The sequence below is a fragment of the Manduca sexta genome, chromosome 15 (assembly GCF_014839805.1).
Source record: "Manduca sexta isolate Smith_Timp_Sample1 chromosome 15, JHU_Msex_v1.0, whole genome shotgun sequence".
In the NCBI taxonomy this organism is placed as follows: Eukaryota; Metazoa; Arthropoda; class Insecta; order Lepidoptera; family Sphingidae; genus Manduca; species Manduca sexta.
Window position 1 is genome coordinate 4,950,677 of NC_051129.1, and position 24,639 is coordinate 4,975,315.

General features: G+C 33.4%; 4 protein-coding genes and 1 non-coding gene across 7 annotated transcripts in view; 1 reads left to right on the top strand and 4 right to left on the bottom strand.

Moving 5' to 3' along the window:
* The window catches only part of LOC115439955 (rab11 family-interacting protein 4), a 94,061-nt gene extending 86,743 nt beyond the window's left edge, over window positions 1-7,318 (bottom strand). The window contains exon 1 of the mRNA XM_030164049.2: window positions 7,013-7,318. The gene's annotated coding sequence lies outside the window, so the exon portion shown is untranslated. The remainder of the gene's footprint in view (window positions 1-7,012) is intronic.
* LOC115439962 (mpv17-like protein) overlaps window positions 1-13,844 on the top strand; it is a 37,700-nt gene extending 23,856 nt beyond the window's left edge. For 2 of the 3 annotated variants that reach the window (XM_030164063.2, XM_030164061.2), the window contains exons 2-6: window positions 5,764-5,897; window positions 10,498-10,664; window positions 11,175-11,260; window positions 12,536-12,648; window positions 13,259-13,844. In XM_030164063.2, the coding sequence (XP_030019923.2) occupies window positions 10,533-10,664; window positions 11,175-11,260; window positions 12,536-12,648; window positions 13,259-13,482 (555 nt within the window). In that variant the 5' untranslated portion in view covers window positions 5,764-5,897; window positions 10,498-10,532 and the 3' untranslated portion in view covers window positions 13,483-13,844. Of the gene's footprint in view, window positions 1-5,763; window positions 5,898-8,700; window positions 9,765-10,497; window positions 10,665-11,174; window positions 11,261-12,535; window positions 12,649-13,258 lie in introns of those variants that run through there. The other variant, XM_030164060.2, reaches the window with a different exon arrangement.
* Trnal-aag lies at window positions 10,840-10,921 on the bottom strand. Its single transcript has one exon. It is a non-coding gene; the product is annotated as a tRNA-Leu (tRNA).
* A 2,856-nt stretch (window positions 13,845-16,700) lies between the features above and the next one.
* Window positions 16,701-21,235, bottom strand: LOC119189418. The gene is made up of 6 exons (XM_037438965.1): window positions 21,224-21,235; window positions 19,945-20,140; window positions 19,375-19,447; window positions 18,580-18,781; window positions 17,199-17,351; window positions 16,701-16,815 (listed from the first exon to the last, which is right to left on the bottom strand). The coding sequence occupies exons 1-6, from the start codon at window positions 21,233-21,235 to the stop codon at window positions 16,732-16,734; spliced, it is 720 nt and encodes a 239-aa protein (XP_037294862.1). The 3' UTR covers window positions 16,701-16,731.
* The window catches only part of LOC119189411 (MAPK regulated corepressor interacting protein 2-like), a gene marked incomplete in the record, with an annotated part of 4,769 nt that continues 1,338 nt past the window's right edge, over window positions 21,209-24,639 (bottom strand). The window contains 1 exon segment of the mRNA XM_037438951.1: window positions 21,209-22,155. Coding sequence (XP_037294848.1) covers window positions 22,010-22,155 — 146 coding nt within the window.

Below are 24,639 nucleotides of genomic sequence, written 5' to 3' on the forward strand. Positions count from 1 at the left end.
CGCGGCAACGCTATTAGACTTTGGTTGAGTAATGCTTAACGTGACAATTTTTGGACAATAGGGATGGAAAACACTTGAATTCGATTGCTGTAGAATTATTAAGTAATACACAGGTTATTATTATCGCTGTTGAATACTCCGTATAATAAAAAAAGTTGTTCTAGAATTATAGATTCAATATAGAGCAAATTAATATTTAACACTGTACTAATGTACCATAATGTTTTATCGATGGGTAAAAACTACATTGAAGCTGACTTCTACAATGTTCGAGTTCATTAAACTCTCATAGCAATAGTAAAGGAACGTCATAGCAATTGATTTACTATGAAACAGCTGTTGTAGCGTCCTACTAAAACTATTGTAGAGCGTAGCCAACGGGGGACATGCGGACCCTGTTAGTTGTTATTCGTAGATATGTTATGTCATTAGGTAATAGTTTATTGTATATAATTTTTAAATCGATAATCCAATTGAAAGTACTGTAATGCTAAAAGGATGTCGTACGATGAGACGATGGCATCACCGGCTATATTAAGGTACTTAGTCAAATGTGCAATGTGATCATTAGCTTTTACTTTTATATCATAATGGCACACATCTTTGTTGAAACATATTAATGCTTTTAAGGAATATAATACAATCGAAGTCTGAATATATGATTTTATTATACGCAATAACAATGACTAAACATAAAAATATTGCATAATAATTAAGTAATACCTAGCACGACTGTCTAATTACGTTTATTTAGGCGTATAAAGTACAGAATGGCCGCACGGGTACGTTCCACTGCAGTTCTGTTTATAAACTACAACTAAAGTTTGTAAACACGCCGTCTCATTTTCAAATGAGATGTGTTGGTGTTTTTCAACACGCGTGAATCATGATGTATTGTGTAGGGCGGTTATTGTTCGTTACTGTCTGAGTGCGGATCTGTGGTTTTGATTTCTTTTGGATAGGTTGATTTTCATTTAAAACATTGGTGTAATGTTGGAGATGTAAATTATGGTAGAGATTTTTACGGTAGGTCATTGTACAGAAATGGCCATCTCATAATATGGAAATTGTGTGGTAAAAATGTACCGAAATAATAAATATGCACTGTAACCAAAAGATTTTTGTTTTACTTTTAATTAGTCTGATATTTTTAATGAACGTTTAAACAGAGGGCTTTGTATCATAAAAGATATGTCTTGCTGATAATACCGCTGATTAGATATAAATGTACATTGAGCAACTTTACAAGCAAATAAATTGTAGGATAAAATGATAGCGATAAAACTGACGATTTGTAAAGCTGGTATTATCTGGTGTCAGACTAAATTCACATCAATGTGTCTTGAACATTTTACGTAGATAATAAATTGAGCACTATATTTCTTTAATTTAATATATTTTTAATAACCATATAACACCGTCTAAAATATTTTTTGCGCGTGTAGAGATGCTGGTTGTGTTAATCTGTGCAGTGTAACGTATCAAAACTGCCGCATTCGCTCTCGACATAATTGAATGAAAACTTCGCTCTTATATGAAACACAGTGAAAAACAAATCGTCATGGCATTTAGTTTCGCTCGATATTTCAATATAATAATTGCCGGAGTAACATAAAAGTATTGAGATAATGTTGTGGATGACGAAAGAAACTTCGGAGCTTGAATTGAATGGTGATTGTCTGCTAAAACATGAAATTTTATAGTTTTCCAGATAGATTGTTAGAAGGCCGAACAAATTAATGTTGCTTCGCTGAGAAAGAGGTTCGGAATTGGTTTGTGTTATTGTTGTTTAGATTTGAAATATTGCAGTATTTAAAATGTTTTCAAATATCTATTGAAAGGTTTTTTGTCCACAAAGTGACTAAGTGTTATTACATAGAATATATAAGCAAAAAATATTACGTAAATTTGGCGCCAATATACATTGGTAAATCTATTGAGTGATACCTAAAGTCTTTGTGTTGTATTTACATCTATTTAGCGTAGATTATAAAATAATTTAGGCCAGTAGTTACGGTTACAAAAGATTCCCTACTTTTGTTTATCATAAGCGGTATTTATAACATATCCTGATTAAGTAAATATAAAATTACGAAAATATAATACCCGCGTTAATATACATAACTAGGAATTAGTTATACCACAGAAACGTGAGATTTTTGTACGACTAGGATTGCGAGCATGTGACTTTGACTTTTGCAAAACGGCTTACAAAGCCACGTCTAGCCATAAACCGTGTGAATAGACAAATTTAAAAAGAGCGTGCGTTAAGTTTTATTGCCCTCATCACCCAAACACAAGTCATACAATACTCAGTAATTGATATATAACATACTTTTTAGTATTCGTATTAATACAAATCTTTCTCAATGACTGATCACATTCATAAAATTCAATGAATGAAGCGCAATAAAACCTTTGTCAAAGCCGTTCGTGGCTTCCAAAATACATACACATATTACTATGATGTACACGCCTTTATTCTTTATGTAGCGTTTGCGTGATGTTAAACATAATACACGGCCCATCAGTACTAAAAGTCAGAGTTTTATTATTCGATGGATTAGTGGAATCCTGTTGCAAGTATACGAAATATGTTTGTAAATCCCTAGAACCTATTAGTCGTTTGTTCTCGTGAATCACTGAATTAAACTTCGATTAATGCCAACGAATCAGCGACACCCACTTTCTCGCGTAGTTTAGCTATTTACCATGAACTCTGACGTCTTTTTAAGTAGGTACGCATTCGCCGTACTGCATTATTGATGTCAACTGCATTATTTAATTAAAAGTAATTAAAGTGTGATGATTAATCAGGTAATAGTTAGAACAAATTATTTTTAAATAAGTTTGTGACCGTTAATAAATTTTACTGAAAGGTTGATGAATATTTTTTGCTATACTTGATTATTATGGCTCTACAATCTATCTTCAAACTTGATGAAAACTTTATTACTAGGATCTCTTTTATATATCTATATTAGTAGAAATATAAAAAAATCGGATAATAAAATTAAAACAACTTGGAGAATAATTAATACTGAAACTGGCAAAACTAAGTGTAATGACAAGATTGTATTAAACATTAATGACGAACTAGTTTCAGACAATAATTCTGTGGCTAATTACTTCGAAAAGTTTTTCAATAACATACCATTTGAGACGACAAAATGTCTGCCATCCTCACCAGAGGCAGCTGAGTCATTCTTAAAACAATATTTAGATTTATCAATTCCAAATTTCGAATTTGAATGTGTTACTCATTATGATGTTATAAAAGTATTCAGGAGCTTAAACATGAAGAGTACTGAAGATCTTTGGGGTTTGTCTGTTAAAGCGTTGCAGTCAGTGATAGTTAGCATCGCCCCAATCCTTTCTGATATTTTTAATTGCTGCATAAGAGACGGCATATTCCCTGATCTTATGAAGATAAGTAAAGTAGTACCAATTTTTAAAACTGGTTGCTCCAACACCCCTCAATTATAGGCCTATTTCTATTTTACCAGCTTTAAGTAAAATATTCGAAAAGTTAATGCTTAATCAAATGCTGGTGTTCTTTAATAAAAATGAGATTCTACATGACAGGCAATTCGGTTTTACAAAGGGTAGGTCCACGCAAGATGCAGGACGTGCATTAGTTAAAGCTGTGTTGGATGCCTGGGAGGGATCGCAGGATGCTTTAGGGGTATTTTGTGATCTTTCCAAGGCGTTCGATTGCGTTGATCATGGAACCCTCATTTTAAAGCTCCACTATTACGGCATCAGGGGGTGGGGCTTAAACTAATATCTTCATATTTATCGGGTCGGAAACAAAAGTTTTTATCAACAACGTTTCCTCTGCAGGGTCCACAGTTGGGATTGGGGTCCCCAGGGTTCAATTTTGGGACCATTTCTGTTTTAGTTTATATTAATGATCTACCGTACATTATTAACAAAATGGCTGAAGTTGTATTATTCGCTGACGACACTTCACTAATATTTAAACTAAATAGAAGGGAAGGAAATTTTGTAGAGCCAAATAAAGTATTTAAATTGATTTCTGACTGGTTTTCTGCCAATAATCTTCTATTAAATGCAGCAAAACTAAATGTGTTCGATTCTCGTTACTGAACAAGATTAATGGAACTGATATTGATTTAGACGGGAATAAACTAGAATTAGTACCCTCTACTGTCTTCCTTGGGGTTTCTATCGATAGGAAATTACAATGGGGACCCCACATTCAAAAATTTCGAGTAAATTGAGTTCTGCAGTCTTTGCTATTAGGAAGATCAGATATTTAACTGATGTGGCTACGGCAAGGTTAGTATATTTCGCTTACTTCCACAGCATTATGTCTTATTGCATTCTTCTGTGGGGTACTGCAGTAGATCTGCAGACCATTTTTATTTTACAGAAAAGAGCGATTCGTGCAATTTATAACCTTCGGTCTCGCGATTCCCTTAGAGAACTGTTTAAGGAGGTGAATATACTGACTTTGCCAGCTGAATACATTTTTCAAAATATTATGTATGTCCGTAAGAACCTAGGTACTTTTATGAAAAACAGTGACTTGCACTGTTTGAACACTAGAAATAAGAATAAACTAGTTGTTCCAAATTTCCGGCTCTGTAAAACAAATAAATCTTATCTAGCGAATTGTATCAAATTCTATAATAAAATCCCTCTTGAAATAACCAATCTGCCCGGCTACAAATTTAAGTGTCATGTTAAGCGCGAATTAATGTCAAAGGGGTATTATAATGTAAAGGATTACCTCGATGATCAGACGGTTTGGAAAAACAGTCCTGCACACCCTGTCCAACCCTATGTTAACGCCAATATTATAAATTAACTACATAAACGTCTCATGTGTACCTTTCTACAATTTTGACATTATACTGGGTAACAGTTTTAAATTTATGTGACATATTTTATTTTATATTGACTCATTGAATTATCAATGTATAATAGACGACCGACCGATCATTTTGTTGCACCAGCCTTAAAATTTATAATCTTAATTATATTGACCAAGATCTGCGACAAAATATGAAATGAAAATATTATGTTTGTAAATGTAGGCGTATGCACGCTGTACACTGACTGTTTCATAGTTTTTATAATTTTTTAGTATTATTGTTTTTTCGTTAGTTTTAGTTATTGCTAAATACTTTTATGTGGATTTTCTCCGCAATTTTACGGTGATGTGCGTGTATTAGCTTATATAATTAATCAGACTTTGTATAGAAAAGACTTATTAAAAAATATATATATATTTAATAACAATATTATAAATGAATAGACAATTGATGACAAAAAGAAAGCCCGGAGTTTCTTTCTGCCTTTCTTCTTCGGGTAGTCATCGCTTAGGTAGTTAGTGAAAGGCTGGTAGGTTAGCTAGGTTAGGGCTTTTATTGTCCTCACCGGTGAGGATCGCGACGCGTTTCTCCCTTATTGCTTATTTAAAAATACATACATACATAATTTTATTTCTTTTTCCCTGCCAGCCCGAGCTGGCTTCTTTGTTACTAAGTATATTTTTCATTTATTTTATTGTCTTTGTTTATATAAGCTAATCTAATTAAGTAATAATTGAATATTCTCATGTACCTTGACTTATCATAAGTGCAACTATGTTCGCCTACGTGATGAATAAAGCATTTTTATTTTTTATTTTATTTATCTTCTAAATTTTAAAACATATTTTTTTTGCTCCAAAAATTATTAATTCATTTACGTAATACATTATGCAGTTATGATGTGTGTAAGTTTTTATTGCAGTGCGCGGTGAAAATGCCTACCATGCCCTTCTACCTGGTCAGTGGTCACGCTGATGACTCCGGCGCGTCTGTGCCGTGAGTCACACGGCATGCAGTGGCGGGACCAGTTATGGACACCGGAATTTGACAGCCATTGTTAGTTTCCATCATTTCTAGTATTTTTCTACGTTTTTAAATAGTTTAAAATTTAACTTTCAATTTAAAATGAACTATAATATTATGACGTATATTGAAAAACAATATAAGACTGCATAACGCAGTAATTTTTTATTTAATTTGAACTCTACTCAGGTAGAGACAACAAAACATGCGGTGATTAGGTGTCGCAAAGTAAGTTCGGCATAGTTAAGGTTTTGGTAATGATGCTAAAAATTTAATAACCGCATTACTTCGATGACGTGATTTGTTCAATTTGTACAAATTGGTTTAACAAAGTTGACTTTATTGTGAAATAATTTATTTAATTTCAAGAACACAAACCGATGATCATATTAGTTTATATCTCCAGCAAACAAAATTTTCACGACATCACAGCATAAGTATGTGCGGTCAACAAAGACAAGCAGAAATAGAAATTGCTTCTACAACATTTATAGTTTTCATTAAAAAAAGTTTTATTATACCAGTTAGTTGTTTCTTGGTATTATATTGTACCAAAGACAATGAAGATTATGATACCATCTGCAGCTGTAGGATTTTCTTCGGCATTAGTACTAACAATATAATGAAACTGTGACGTAAGTTACTTATTGTCACCATGTTTACAATCTGGTTTAAAGAATTAACATAAAGAAGACATGTTAGTTGTATGGGATTGTGTAGAGCAGGTAGAATGTAAACAGATAAGACTCCCCTTTCTAAACACTGCATTTGACTCTACAATAGAGCACCTGACTGATAGAAAAGTTGGACGGTGAGTGTGACGGTTCAAATTTTTTGTTATAAATTTGTATCGATAAAGTTAAATCAACATTTATTTAAAGAAAAAGTTTAAGGGTTAAGAGGATAGGAGAGTTATAGCTATGGATTTACCTATTAAATTAAGTTTATGTTTCGTGTAAATATTCATTGAGCAGCGCTAGATCGTGACTTGTTAATATTATTGAAACTGCGTAAATGCCACGAAACGTGCAAATGTGGCATGTGGTTAATGGAAAAGTAAACATGTCATACGATCTGCAACATCCATCGAAGTCAAATAAAATACCGGACACAAAGTTTAACAGCAAAAGTGAAAACATGTCGCATACCTTGATCTCAAACGACCACGAAATGAATGAGAGCCAACCACACAGGCGTTATTGACGATGATAAAGCCTCCAAGCCAAGGATTGAGCACACAACACAAGAAAAACTTGTCACTGTTTCGAAATTCACTTGTTCAATCACTTTACAACGGTGGCGCGTTTTAAAACACTTTACGTTGGTATTGGTACGGTTTTTGTTTGATTTTTCTAAAACTGTCACTTCAAGATTTATAATAACAGGTTTTATTTACGAGATATCGACATGACGCGTGCAAGCAAACACACCTGTGAAATACGCCAGAGTTCCGCGGTGACTGACTGTGTTGTGGGACAGAGACGGCGAGATGATGCAAGAGAGAGAGACATGTGGTGACGTGGGAGGGAGGACGACCGCTAGCTTCAAGAACGCACAGTGCGCAGTTATGGGACGTCTTGACTTTTTAAAAAAAATAGATGCGCTATACATTTTAGTAGAGATGGTACCGAACAATGAATATTTTCAATTATTTATATCTGTAGTTAAATATTCGGTATTATAATAGAAAAGCATTGTATCTAAGAAGCATTGTATACAAATACTGAGATGGACGAGATTAATAAAAAATAACAAAATATTGTTATTCTAGGAAAACTTCATCCCTCCAATGTTACAAATAATTTTATACCTTAAAATTATTTGTTCATATTAAAGTTTGTAATACAGAAAATATTATATAAATTAAAAAAGCATTCAACTTATTCAAAAATATCTATCAAGATAAAAAAATAAGTTTTCCATAATTACATAAATATCAATACGAGACGGGAAAGACCTAAAAAAATAGAAACAAAACAGATTTGATCCGGGTGTACAGTAGGAAAATTTCTTGATTTTGTCCACGTGTTTCGGCTAAGGTTACACTGTGCGGCCGTACCTCCTGTTACCTGGTACCGGCGACCACGGCGCGCCCCGGCCCGCGACCCGCACACCTTCACGCGTTTCAAATTTTAAACTCTACCTTTGCCTTTACAACTCTATCAAAAAATAGTTGCAAAATCGTAATTACTGTATTTTTAATCTATGATTTTTGAAAGTGGAAGGGCTTTGTATTGATTTTAAATTAGATATATAGGTATGTACTGGAATCATTAAAATTGACAGTAAGGATGGCGGGATTACAGCAACAGGTTGCATTCCCTTTTTGCCGTTAAAATCCCTTCGTCCCTTTGAACCATGTTATGGGCTATGGCTGTTTGCGTGAGGCATTTTGTTGGAATTTGAACCATATGGAATAGCCAGAGTTAAGTTGATTTTTAGTTATATTTGTTACATTACATTTTCTTGTATACGTTGGTGCTATTTATTTTTCAAATATATATCAACCCCATCGAATTGCAAGTTGCAACATTATATTATTAAAGTTTTCAATATCTCTCTCATCATTGCTATTTCAAGGCTTCACTTTAAAGCTTGAAATTTACATTTCAACGTAATTATTATTACGATAAATTAACGACATTTATTTAATTAATTCTGTGACTTATACATGTACATATATTACATTGATTTACGAAATGTTTGTAATCACTTATGCTTGGCTGTTGTTTTCAAGGTAATAAATTATATTATTTTTTATAATATTAAAAAGGTACTTTTTAATTATAATTTTGACTTAGTAATTGTATTACATAATATTATTTACGTTTTAATTACTTTCACCGAGTTAAATCCGCTCTTCAGGTATTTTCCTCCGAATTTATAATATAGAGCAAAACGATTGGTTCCATACTGAGCAAGAATCGGTTATAAGATTGATAAAAAACAATTTTGAAATCTTCGATTATAGATCAGTAATAGAACTGCAATTCTTGCATGGCTTTTAACCCTTTGCAGAAACATCGACGTATTATATTCAAAACAATACATAATTCAATTAATATGAAGAATAGACTTATTGAGAAAAGGAATTTGAAATAAAATTACTAATGTATTTTCACAATAAAATTTCAGAGATTTTTTTTTCTACCAATCTAATCGTTCCATCTACATATCTATGATGTAGGCGTATAATGTTAAAGTTATAAATTGATTTTAAGTATTTAATTTGTTTTAATGATAACTATGTGAAGATAAATCAACAATATTGTAGGACTAAACCGCGTATGTAATTTTTTTTATTTTTGAGGTGGAGAAGTATTTCACATTAATTCATCAGTCAATCAATCAAGTTAATAAATTTCACATTAATAAGGTCTATGTATAATATAGATAAAATTACCTACATTAATCATACTGTAAACAAAACCGTGGTCATTGTCTTTAATACTTTAGGAAATAGAGCCAACAAAATGATGTTTTTAGAGCCAAAAATGTGTTTTTCCTTACTGTAAAGATATCATTAACTTTTTTGTATCAAAGCCATTAATTATCAAATTGCAACGTAAACGTAGCACAGTGATAAACAAATTTCGATTTCCCTTTAACCATGGCCGTTATGATAGGGTTTTCATTTAATTATTCTATTGAAGTCAATTGAGTATCCGCTCGTGCGGCAGTGTAGTTTGAATACGAACTGATAACAGCCGTGTTTGTATCACAAAAATGTAGAAATCGTTTTTAAATCTTGGAAAACAGCTCATGTGTGCGGTGTATTTATTCGGTAGAGGAACAGTTTATTTGAGTGTTTTATATAGAAGTAACAAAGCTTTCGTTAAGTGTTAATATTTAAAAATAGAATACTTTTGGTTCACAATATAGTTCTGTTTCGAGTAAAAGGTGAGTTTTAGGACTTGAAATTTTTAAAGTGTATTTTAGTTTTAGGCATTCTTTTACGTGGGATGCTATTTTAGGAATAAAGCAAATTAATCATAATATTTTTGCAATTTTTTATGTTTGTACCTTTTTATATGGTCTCATTAGTCCAGTAAACAAATATTAAAACAAAATTAATCAACTCTACATTTCGTAATTTTCCAGATATAGTAAAAAAATCCGTATGTTCCCTAAATTCGTTAAGTGATATTTTTGAAAATTTTAATTCTATGTCCAAATTGGAAAACATTCTTATGTTTTGAGTGGTAGAGTCTACTCTACCACTCAAAACATAAGAATATCTATAAATATCTATATTTAACTAATATTGTATACAGAGTAATGAGATTTTGAAACTGAATGGCCACTCTCTCTAGAAGTAGAATGTCATGGAGAAACGGCTTTATTGTTCAGTATCATAATATTACTCCTTCTGGACATAATGAATATTATTTAGGCACTTTATTGTATCTTAAACGACTCTATCTCGTTCGAACTAGTTCACAATAACCGGTCGTTTAATAACATAAAAAAAATGTTTATATTATAAAATTAAACAAGCACAGATAAATTTGTAGTATATTATGTAATATCCAATTATATATAACATTTCCTAAAAATAACTCAGTGGATATTGAACTGTGCAATTAGAAATCTCTCTGACCACTATATTATTATTGTTAATTGTTGCCCTTAGAACGGTGTCGTTTTTCAAAAAGGGAAGTGTTAGCAATGGCTTCGAGGGTGCTTGGTTTCTGGCGTCGGTCGCTACAGCGGCGGCCAGTGTTGACCAACACGGCTGTGTACGCGGCCTTCTACACTGCCGCCGAACTCTCCCAACAGACTTTCAACAAGATCTATTCGGTGAGTGGATGAAAAAATGATTTTATGAAAAACGCCATCTAGCGGCAAACTTGTATAGAACAGTTTACGTTTTATATTAGTTGATTCGTTCATTTTGATTCTAAAACTTTTGTACACAAATACATTTTAAGATAGTATTTTAATACAATGTAATAAAAAATGACAAAAAGATTTATGGCAGCGGTGGGATTCGAACCCACGCCTCCGAAGAGACTGGTGCCTTAAACCAGCGCCTTAGACCGCTCGGCCACGCTACCCATATATGAAGTTGGCCAAAATATCAACTATCATCTTTGTTAAATGACATTGTATATTTATAAATTGAGGTAACGTGAGTGTCAAAGGACTAATAAAATTATAAAACAAAATACAACAAAGTAATTATTGAGATGTATATAATTTCTAAACATTTTCACCACCATCACCTAGGAATTTAACAAGAAATATTATGAATTATTGATCTATTAACTTATGAAATGAAACACTTTAAGATTGTCAATGACTTTTCAGCCAGAAAAACCCGAACTGGATCTTGCTTCGGCAGCGCGCATCGTGTCGGTTGGCAGCTCCGTATACGCACCAACGCTTTATTTCTGGTGATTATTTATTATTTGTATTGCTAATAGTTTTGAATACATAATATTATGTACCTTATGCTTCCCTGCTGCACTCAGAGACGTCACTCTTTATTAATGATCATTAACTATTACAGGCGCTAAAAGGCAAAGTTTATTAACAATTGTTATAAAAAAAAGGTCGTTTTGAATTTTTTAAACTACCAAAATGTTAAATTGCTTATGTAATAGTGTTGATTGCAAATGAATATGTCTATTTTGGGCGCCTCCTAATGCACGGAATCAAAAATTTAAGTGTAATTTTCATTACGAAATGAATGAAACGATATCCACATTATAAAAATATCTAACGAACGTATTGTACAAATATAATGTGTAATTTTTTTTTATAATATGTTCTATAAATTTCCAATAGATAGCTTTAAAAAAATGGCTAGCACGCCGATTTGCTGGGGGCACCCTCTTAAGTGTTAATTAGCTAAGAATGTAAAAGATAACCTAATTACAAAATCTGTCTGATCATTAAAGTTAGTGACGTCTCAGAGTGCGACGATTAGCGTCAAAGTACAAAAACGTACATCTTTACTAATAAAATATCAGTATCACGATTTTACGCGTCATCATATCTTTAACGTAATGGTTTTGTCTAAGTATTTTTTATATGGAAACTAAACAGCGCCTCATGAGCATAATGGGAACCAGTGATGAAGCGTCCATACAATTCGATTCCTACCACCTTCCCTTTAAGGTTTATTTTCGATTGTCTTAACTTTTGTTTACTGTCAAATTAGCGGCTATATGTTAGCTTATGTAATTTCTTTTTGCCTCGGAATACCTTTTGAAAAATTTCACCCTGCGCCACTGATGGGAACTAAAATACGGCAGCGTGACATCCGCGCGTATAAACTTCGAACAGTAAACTCAAAATGTATGGGAATCGGCAGGACGAATTTGTTTTTTCACGTATATATTTTTTTTTTTTATTTATTGTCAACTATTGAGAAATACGTAAACGTTAGTTTACTTAATACGAATACTATACAATACGTAAATTTCTGCTAAGGGTATTTTATGCCTAAGTAATATTTGAGGTCATTTTATTTTGTATTGCCATTTATGATTGCGGCCCTGACTAAAAAATCTAATTAATGCATCGTTTTATACCGAAAACGCCTAGATAACCTAATTTTATTTAACAAACATGAACAAATTTTCATTTATTGATATCCCATATCCTACTGCACTGACTCTATATGTGTTATGATCATTTCTTACGCTAAATCTATTTTATTCCAGGTACAAATTCTTAGACAGCAAATTCGCGGGGAACGCGCTGAAGGTAGTGGCGACCAAAGTGTCTGCCGATCAGTTTCTCATGACTCCTGTTTTGCTGGCTACATTTTTTACCCGTAAGTTACTTTAATATAGATCGAAAACTAGGATAAAGTAGACAGATGTGAAATGACATATTTATTTATTTAATATTTGGGAAACAAACAGAAAATATCAAATATAAATAATTAAAGAATATGTTACAGAATCCAGCGAAGTAGAGTATGTGCAGGTAGAGTTAAGAAAACTTATCTAGAATTAGTATAGGGAGGAGATGCCTTACACAATTAACTTTATCTCTACCCTGTAATCAATGGCAAAGTCAATCCTAGTGTATTGGGTGGAAATGCATTATATAATTAATATTATCTCTATCCTGGTAACATTGAAGATGCTTCGATAGAGCTGGTGTTAATTTTAATTAAGTTCCAATTGAATTTCAGCCAACGATATACTTTTGCTGTTGTCTTCCTCGATGGTAGAGCAAAGATTTTAGAATCATATCAGGCTGCATATCGGCTAATTACTTGCCCTTTGCATAAGAACAAACCTATGTAGTAAGACTTTTACAAAGTGTGTAGGATGGTCGCTTACCAGTTGGATACAAAACATCTCTACTAAACTCTACCTCACAGAAAAAAAATGTATTGTACATTTAAACAAATAAAGTACAATTTCCTTTAACAGTCTTGGGAGTGTTAGAGCGAAGAGAGGACGTATTTGAGGAACTTCGTGAGAAGTACTGGAAGACGTTTATCGCGAACCAGACGTTCTGGATACCGGCGCAGACCATCAACTTTTTCTTCATGCCTCCACATTTGCGCGTGGTGTACGTGGCGTCCACCTCGTTCATATGGATCAATGTGTTGTGTTTCATAAAGCGACAGAAATCTGAGAAGCAGCTTGAATAATGTGAATAGTTTTTTTGTATTTATTGATAGTCTAAGATTAATAGTAGGTAGTAGGTACAATGTAATCGGGTGTAAGAGTCAAATATTAAGTTTACAGAGGTGAAGATTGTATTAGAAAAAATCTTGTTTGAAATCTCTGATTCCCTATTCTTTTCTTTTCCTTCGCAATATCAATTGTTTAGGATTTTATTTGGTCAAATATAACATTACTCAGCTCTATCTTTTTTGTTATCGTATTTGTTGTGATTTTGTATTCTCTTGTTTTTCAAAATGCTTCCACCAATTTGTGTAGTACCTGCATGTGTGACTTCGAATAATGTGACGTATGTTTAAATCTATTGAATAAATCTGTATTTTGTATACAAATGTGTTTATTTTATATACATCTAACTAATATTATAAATGCAAAAGTTGTGAGTGTTTGGATGTTTGTTAAAAGTAAAGCAGAAACAGCTGAATGGATTTGCATGAAATTCGGTACATGGGTAGATCATGTCATTTGTTAGAACATAGGCATCTTTATCCCGGTAATTTGCACCCATGGGAAATAAAGGACTTTTTTAAATCTGATTTTTAAGTAGATGACGTTGGCGTCGTATAGATGGCGCTGTTAAACTATGTTTTAATGACCTTTGTAGCGGGAAAGACTTTTCATACGAGCAAAGGCACAACTATCACCTAGTGTATAATAAAACAATGGCTATATTTGTGAACATTTATACTATCCCTCTAAGGTATCGATGGAATAAACCTTGAAATCTCGATTACTTTCGACACTATGATTTTATTATTATAGACCGTTACATAATGAAAATACAATTAATAACACTAAAATTTGTAATATTTTTATTACCGTGCTTGGATGCGCCATTCTACAGGATTACTCACGGTAAAACTTTACAGGCTGACCTTTAAGTCCGATAAATAATCCTGCCCTTGGATTTCTTCCAGCAGTCGTTTCGTCTTTAAATAAGCTCCGTTCAAGTATTGCGTAACGCAATTTGCGGAGGAAGAGGGGGTCTAGTGAAAAATCTTCAAAAATTGCATTAAGTAATACTTGAACGGCCCCTAATGCTAGAATTAGGAAACGATATTACCACATGTTTTCAATGAATAATCTGCCAATCTCGGCCAAAGAATCCACTGGACCAAGGTAAAGTGATTTAGGTTAGATGTTTCCAATATATCAAATAATCTCAAGCACTCAACAATGATATCAATAACCGTCAAATAGTTTCGCAATAAAACACCATTCCCGCTTCACGCGTTTTAAAACAGTTATCTTTTAAGATCGCAGCCACGGTGACGCCATCTCAGTAGTTAGACCGACAGTTACGCAATAAGTACTAACGTTTCTTGCCTACAGTGATTTAACAGAAAGCTGTATTATGTAATCGCGTAGCTTTGCTGAGCTTTGTGAATATTATTTTACTTTCGAAGCTTTTACAAATTCATTTGTTTTCAAGTATTTTTTCAGTGTTAGTTTAATGTAATAATATAATAATCTACTAAGTTTTCTATACATTTTGTTACATATAAATATGTTATTAATAATATTCGCTGTCGAAATTTTGTTTCTGTTTATGGTCAGATGGTTCTATTCCGTCTACAGCAAATCCATTTTTTGCCACTACGAGCGTTCTTATCGAAGGATATTGATAGTCGTATAAAAAGAGCCAAAAAATTACCAATTTCCTAAACCACCTAAGAAAGCTGTCCTTTGATAAGGACTCCCATATTTGCAAAAAGACAAGTTTACTCTTGACGACGGAATAGAGCTCCATAACCTTATAAGAAAAAACAATTGTTACGCGCCCCTATCCTAGTCGATGACATCTGGTGTTTCCGGAAGTATTCGGCTGCGCGGTCAGGCTGGCAGAAGAGAAGATAATATGTATGTCATGCGGCGACTATTCTATTATTGTCTTTGGTTGCACGTAGTCAAAAAATGTCTAAAACTGTATTCAGTAATTATTGTTGCTAATATAATGTTTGCTGTAAAAAGAGCGTTTAACATTTTATTGTAGATTTCAGTTATCGGACTATCTTTGCACTTAAATGTTATGAATTACTTAGCTTCTATCCGCTTGATTAATTTTAGCTAATTATTATTATGCCAAGATATTTTCGTTACACTAGATTTATAATTTAAAACCTCGCAAGTATATCTATTAATTACACTCCGTGTTCAATTAAAGTTACATTGCAGATTCTTGGCACAATCACATCCATGCCGGTGCACTGTATAATAATGCGCCATTATATTGTTTCGTGTACATGAATAATTTATGCTATTGACCAATGATCTTTACTGTGTTTAACACATGCAATAGGTTTTAATAATGCAAGTTTAATGTATAATTTTCGATGGTAATCTTTTCGGATCAATGTTTGATCACGTAAATACATAATACCTACACTAGGTAATTATTAATTATATTACAAAAATACACTAATTCAGGTTTTGTTCCCTGAAACTGATAGATTGTTGTCTCTTGAAATAATGTAGCATAATATTGACGGTGTAATATTATTAGGTACTCTCTTACATGAAATGATTTATTTTAACCCGTTAAATGTTATACATTATTTAGATTCCGTCAGTATTAACTCTACCAGTTCTGAAAGCAGTTCTCAACAGAGAAGAACGAGCAAGAAACTCTAAGTGTTGCTCCTTTCAAAACCACTTCAAGACGGAATACTACGGCGGAATGTAGGGGTACGCCTTTACGCCAATAAAAAAACATGAAAAATAAAACAATTTTTTTTTTTAATTTTTCATCATTTTTTATTGTCATACACACACACGCCTCTTATCCTCAAAGGCGTACACCTACATTCCGCCGTAGTATTCCGTCCAATGATGTGATGGGGTAAGCCTACCGCGATATTGGGCACAAAATCCATATCACTTCCCAACCTAGGGATCGAAACCAAGACGTCAGAATTGCAAATTTACTATACAACTACGCCACCGGGGCAGTAATTATTTATTCATGTACTAAAGTAGACTTTATTGATATTAAAGCTGCATTCAAATACACGAATGATACAATTTTGCACGTTTTATTTTACTGGGAAATTATGTTAACCAACGACGGCAAATCATGATGTATATATGTAGTCTAGGAATTAGGAACTTAGGGATAATTAAATCATAGTTCTATATAATAAAAGTATTTATTATTTCAAGACTAGACCATAAAATAAGCTTATAATAACTAAAAAGGGAGTAACAGGACATCGATCCTAATTAACATTCCCCGCGGGTCGCTCTTCGATTTGTGTCTTGAGTCGCAAATTTTCTAAGAACAATTGGTTGCATTTTCTTATCTAAAATACGAACGAAGTTATTAGTAAGCAACCATTACCACGTATTTTTAGATAATATTAATAGACAGTAATATTCGACGTTGCTACAGAAAAGTAATATTACCAAAACGATACCTCCCAAGTACGTTATATTCCCAAAATGGCAATGTAAAGCATTTTAAAGATTCAAATTGGAAGAACTACTAGGATTAGTTCGAAAGTTACAACAATATACTTACGTCTGACAAATCCTTAAAAACATCGTGTATTCAAATAATTGAAATGAACGCGCTATTTCACAATGAATTAAGTCGCCTTTGATTTAAAACTGGACCGTCTGTTGGGCCTCAAATTACTTAATTCCGCTATAAGTTCTATAACTAGAAAATATTTGAAAATTTTACCTCAACAAGCAACATTGCAGCATCAGAGTTTCTTTCCTCAGCAAGATACACAGCAAGTTGCGAATCTAACTTGAGTCTCCCTTGCTCAGCAATTTTCAAAACGTTCTTTAACTTTTCCTCCAGTTTGAGGATTTTATCTTCGTATTCGCCTTTCTGATTGCATAAATATAAACATGTCATATAATGTGGGCTGGAAGGTGAATTACTACTATCTATAAGTTTACTTTCATCTAGAGATCTTCATAGAAGTTAAAATACAAGAGTTGAACTAAGTATTTCTGGCTAAATAGGCATTTTGTGTAGTTTATCGGATCATGAATAAAAAGGCGTCTTTATTGAGTTTTGTTGTTTATCGAAATTATGTACCTGTAATTAATATGAACGAGTCAACTATATTATTAGCTAACTTTCCTAAATCTGCCCCACACGAGTAAAACTTATCAAAATACCTACGCACTATTTTAATTAAACCGACTCTAAACGATTAGATTCTCTATGTACTGAAACCGCCATGGAAATTGCGCAAGATTGACTGATTACGTCACTCTACATTACTACATACAAACAAACTTCCGTTACTTTCTAGGAAACAGTATTAAGGTACGATTCCAAACACAATTATAGCAGCAAATGGCTGCAATCAACAACATAGACAATTCCAGTGTTTTTCGTTATTCTATATCATATATAACTAGAAGGTACAGGTTTACAGCAGTATTCTCGTCTGCGAATAATTGAATTATATAAAAACTTTACATGACTCGCAAAGTTGCCTCAACAAAACACTGCTCCAAGTTGTTGAAACTCCAAAATTAACTAAAGATACTATATAGGTAGGTCGAAGTGCAACGTCATCAGTTTCCCCAATCCTTTGATTCGGAACCGACACGGAAACGAAGCCGCACCGGGTAACACCAAAAGACTCTACATGAATGCCATGTGTTAAATTCGCGAGATTTTATGTAGCGAAGGTTTGAAGAATCGAAAGCATCGCACTTCGACTGGATTCGACTGGACTGGATACTCCTCGGAAGTCGACAAAATTATGCCAGCTTGTTGGAACCAGATATACACATGCTGATCCTGGACCGCGACATACTTACATGGCAAGTAACACCGGTGGTCACTATTCTATTAGCTGTGTTTTTCATTGCGACTTATATAGATTATTACTTCCACGGAAACGCGCCCCACTACTTTTCCTAATACCTTACGGTGTGCGTGAGCAGCATAACTTCACATGCACCTACGAAGGATAGTCCGGGAAAATGCTTGGATTAGCCCCTTTACCCCGCAACACGCCCTCTCAAAAGGCGCGTCTAGTCGATGAAATGCTTCTGAATCTGCATTCGTTGTGTTTGAAATTCCACCTTTAACGTACTTGCCTATTCCTCTTGCGTCTTAGAGCCAGATACTTGTCTCCGACGGCCAGCAAGGCCCTGTGCGCATGTGATAGTTGCTCATGAGTGGACTTTAAACGTTGCCGCAGGTTTAATATGGATACATTGCAAGCGTTGACAGATTTGCAACGGTCCTCGTATACTTGTAGCAAGGAATCGTAACGTTTTGATAGTTCTTCGTACCTGGAATTTGATTTCTAGGATTAAACAGACCTGAATGAATTAACGAGTTGAGTAGATTTATCATATACTATACCACATTTATTGAAGAAAAAATTAAAAATACATCTAAATACCCGCTTTATCGGTATCGATGATTGTATTTAGTGCCAATGCCACTATTTACTAATGCAATAATTGAAAATATGATGTGATTTATTTATATTTAGTTTTTCATTCCAGAATAGTGTACCTATACTTCTTATATTACTCTTACTAATATAAATGCGAATACTTGTGAGCATGTTTTAATGTTTGTAAGAAGTAACGTCGTAAGCACTGAACGGACTTAAATGAAATTTGGCACTCGGATACACCGTCCTGAATTAGCATATAGGCTACTTTTTATCCCGGTAATTTTCTACCGTCGGAGAAATATGAATTTCTTTTTTTTTTGTAAAGGAAAAGGCGCTGGTGTAAACGTGGCGTTTTGGATGGCTACATATTTACGGATCTTTGTAGCGGGAAGACCTTTTCAGGCGGACGAAACTGCCGGCAACACCTAGTATATAATATATTCGGAAAAATTACACCTAAACACATCTATAGGTACTTACTGATATTGAAGACACACAATGCTCACTGTAGACCAAGATGCTGCAAGTTCCACAGACTTGTCCCTTTCAGAGCCTGCAGAAATAACAAGTTCAAATACCTATGACTATTAGAGTCCGGTAGTCACGTGGGTGGCAGTGTGAAACGAGAACGGATTTGAAACCAGTACAAAAAGTCATGAGTACTATCCCTTAATAGGTAACTAGTATTTATAATTTTATAAAAAAAAAACGCATCAATATCCGCCCATTTGGTTGGAAGCTACGATGCCAAAGACATTCAAATGCACAGATACACACCTTAATTACCCCTCTTTTTCCATCAGGGGTTAAAAATAAAATACACAGTGATTATCTTTTAAATTGATGTAACGTCTAATTGGCTTAGTATAAGGTTTCAATCTCTATAACAATGAGGTAGACTCGGTCTCGCTGAGAGATCAATATTTAGCAAAAACTTTAGGGGCGTTAAATGCGTCTAAGATGCATCTCAGTCAGTCCAACTGGGGCTTATAAGGACCATTAAATAGTAATAAAATGGTTCATATAACAAGTTGAGTACGGATCAAGTACCTTTGAGGAATTCGCGTTTTTCTTCAGAAACATCCGTATCCCACCATTCATTGGCGTTGTGTGCATGACTAGCTTTACATTGAAATAGTCTTTTTTCATATTTTTTCGACGTGTTAATACTTTTTTCAAGATTGTTTATTAAATTGTGAAGATTACGGATGCCGTTTATAAAATTCTTTTGATGCGATTCATCCACCTATTAAATAATGTTCAGCATTAAATCATTTTAGAATATAGCAATATCATTTCCCAACCTTCCACAATGGATAGGTGTACCTACAAGATAGTACATTAGAAATAATGCAATTGGTGAGAGTGCATTTATTATATGAAAATATATTTTATGACATCTTATAATACTCACAGAAAAACTGTTGACTTCAACGAATTTTAAGTTTTCTGGCGAAAATAAATTGTTTTGGTTGTTGATATTTTGCATTATTAAATAGTTTGAAAACGTGTTTCAACTTTTAAGAAAATTTATTTATTTGAATGATGTAATTACCATAGTATTGCAAACCAAAAAAATATATGATTCCCACAAAACAAGGTCCGATTGGTAGTCCGAATAAAAAATAAAAATAATTTTGGTCAGATGGTTTATTTAACTACAACAAAAAGCATAACTTTTTAAAACTAAATCAGTCTAAAAATATTCTCCTGCGATATCACTACGATGATCGAAATATTCCATCTAAAAGAATTTTAAACTACGTTCGTGCAGTTTGCTTACCGCGTAAAATAATTTCTATACAATATGTAATCATATTTGCTTACTTACTGCACTTTGCAAAATTTTATAAACACAAAGGAATTTGCTTTTATCAAATTTTATATTGAAATATTAGAAATTTAGAACATAATAGAGTGCAACTCGGACTACTCGAACAGTAAGTAAACAAGATGCAAATTGAATTTTCGTTAATTATTTCCATGGCGTGTATGAGAAAACAATATAATTCTATTATAATTTTTCTATGTACACAATAAAACCAATATTCCAAAGACATGATTAATTTGATGTAGAATGTTCTGAAGACATTGTATAGCTTCAAAGCGAATGAAGCCGCGAACGACACAAAAATAATTTAAAAATAAATCAATATATTATAACAACAATATCAACAATTTCATGTCAAAATGTAAAAGCTACCGCGTGTTAACATGATTTATAACAATAATAGACGTTAACATTTCATTTTAAACAAACATTTTATTACTAATCTGTGTACATATGATATAAACTTATAAAACAGCTACACGATTTTCAAGGCAATACTTTAAAAGGCATTGTACAAAATGGACAGAAATTAAAACAGTGTGATGTGTTAATTCATTAGACAATACGTAAAACTATCCGTATGGCGGGACACTTAGGCACTTTAAAATTATTACATTATGTATAATAGACTGCGAACAAGTTAAACATCTTATACATTAGAGATTTATATCGGTGAATTTCTTAATTATCTATTTAGTTTTAATTTGTGACGGCACTACACTACAAATAATATTGTAAGACTAGTATTCGACTACATTAAATAACCAATTTGGCTTCTAAAATTTTGGCTACATTTGATCAATGTTTGTTTCCAATGATTCAATAAATCTTTGGTAGATATTATGTAAAAGAAAACAAATAAATCCATTTAAACTGACCAACAAACACAACATACAATCAAAACAAATAAATCTTAAAGAATATTGGTTCGCAGTAACGGTGCAACGAAATTGAGCTTTTGGAAAATTTCACTTACATTATGAAATAACTATTGAGATCCACAATCATCTGTAGATTACTTAATCTCTTGCATTATCCTATTTGATTATTCATTTAATTAATGTATAGTTATGTAGTATGAGCCATACTAACAGTCTAACTACTACAAATGTAGCAAACACGAGCAAATATCAGCATTACTTCTATTTAGCGAAAAATACTGGTATTTTTGTTTTAATTATTTTATATAAAATATAATATAAAATTTAGTAAACTACAGATGATTGTGACTTACACTACCGTAAATTTTCGTGTTCCCCCTGTGTGCTGTCGTGCTGTGTACACTCAGAGTGAGCTGGTGATGTTCTGGAAGAGACGCTTGCCCCACCACGTCTCCAGGTCGAAGGGCTTGAAGTCCCGCAGGATGGGGCTGGGAGCGTCATCTTGGTAATACAGGTTTGAGGGCGGGGCCGGTGATGAACTTCCTGATCCTGTAATAAACATGACATAATCATCATCAAAAAATAGCGGCGATAGTCTAGTTGGGCGTGGAACGGACTGCCGAGACGAATGTCGGCACGTTCAAAACCCAGGGCACAACCTCTGAGTTTTCTAAAAAAAAAATTATATGTTTATTCTTTGTGAATTATCGCTTGCTTTAACGGTGAAGGAAAACGTCGTGAGGAAACCTGCATGCCTGAGAAGTTCTCTATAGGAATTTTGAGGATGTGTGAAGTCTACCAATCCGCACTAGGCCAGCGTGTTGGATTAAGGCCTAATCCCTCTCAGTAATAGAAGAGGCCCGTGCCCAGCAGTGGGACGGTATATAATACAGGGCTGATGATGATGGTGATGAATCATTATCATGGTCTGTCACAGGATGTCTACTGTTGAATTAGTGAATGATGAAAGCGGCCGCATCTAATGATTCTCTATCTATTCAAGTCACTCTTTTTAGCAAGGTCATGCTAAAAAGATAAGTGGTTTTAATTTTTCAATTTGTTTATCTACTTTGTGGCTGACTCATGGTCTCAGTAATACATAGTATTTATATTGAAATTATCCTTTGATAACTACTTGGTTTCTGCATACAAAGTACAACATTCCATTGTATAAGTGTCACAAACTGTACAAATTTCATTGGAACATTTATCTCTGTTTGGATTATATTGTGCATTCATAAAGATAATCTATCATGCATTTTTATGACATTTAACCTCATCATTCAACGCTATCTGTATGATGCTGGTGGGAGGATACTTGTCATGCAGATAGCAACCAATCTACAGGGTGTAAATGTTGGCATAGTGGCCTACATAAGCATGTTGAGTTCTAGACCAGCCTGTGTATTATCTGGTTTCTAACAGGCCAGCATAATTGAGTTGACTGGTGAAGGTTAATTATCTCTTGTCAACCGATACTCTATCTGGACGCCACTCCACTTACCATCAGGTGCTGTGGACTACCTCATATAAAAAATAAATGTTACTTGTCACACTTGAACCTAGGTTCTAAACTCCCAAAATAGAAACAAATATTTGATGGTTATACAAATGCAGTGTAAGAATCAAATCCACAACCTTATAGTTCACTGAGGATGTCAACCCCACAATTCCTGACGTAAATAACTTGAATAAATCCAAATACATTCACTAATGATTGTTCTTGATCAACTATTCACCATGACCCATAAATTATTTTAAATTATCACAATTGATTTTAAATACCCATTGAATTGATTCTATGTATGTTTGTTCCATATTTGATTGTATCTATAAGTGTGCAGTGACATGTTCAGAAACTACATGTTTGTAGTGTACACCTGAATTTTATTTAACATTATTTGCAATAAAGTCATAAAAAAGCAAATTAACCAGCACTTTTTTTATTCTTAGCTATTTATTTCTCGCTTTGTTGTGTATGTAGCGAGCCTAAGTTGCAACTATTTGTAAAAAGTATGATTCAAGTTCCTACTTTGCTGTAGGAAAAAATTACAAAACGTAACTGAGTTCTAGACTTGCCTGGATAAAAGCAATTTGTATGAATGTGAAGGCTTATCAATCTTATAAGACAATAATATATCTTATTAAAATCTGATTAACCTAAAATTGTTTATCATAAATTATGATTATAGTACAGATTGTTATACAACATACAATCAACTTAATCTATTTGTTTTTCATGAGCCTAGTTTTGCCTGGCTATTAGTCAGTGAAGACACAAAAATAAATCATATCTAAGGATAAAGATAACGGTATGAGGTGCACCAATCCATTCAATATGAGACTTGTTTGTTTGTTTTAGAATATCAAGGTTTTTATTGCTTTAATAACAAGACGATCTTGCCGTTTGCTTGAAGGTAAGCGATAGGACCAGGCATAAACATAAGAAACACCATCCAACAACTTTAATTACAAGGTATTGTATGGTATTCCACTGGCCTCACCATCCTGAGACATGAGATGTTAAGTCTTATTAATATATCCAACTACTGGACTACTACATTGGCTATTGATGTAGTGATTTCCTATTTTTATGCGAATGTTAGAATATACCAGTGGCGAAGCGTCCATACAAGCCGATTCCTACCGGTTACCTTTTGTAAATTAATTTAAAATAATAAATGAAAAACATAACTATATAACTGGAATAATAATAGTATATTGAAACAAGTCATCTTATACTTATGCCATTAAATCAATATTTCATCGATTACGGTACATAGTTCATATTATTATCAATTCGTTAAATGGTAACTCGCGCGCAGTGCTCGCGCCTTATAGTGTTCGAAGTGAATCCGGCCGCACATAGCTTCCTCGCGATATTGTTGTCTCTTTCACACGCAGCGCGGTGTCTTTGTCTAATCTTTGGAAGTGACGTAAAATACATGTGTGCGTGCGTGTATGTGTACTTCAGGATAACCCGAGAATTTGCGGCTTAATGTTGGGCCATTGGCGCGAAAAATTTTAATAATT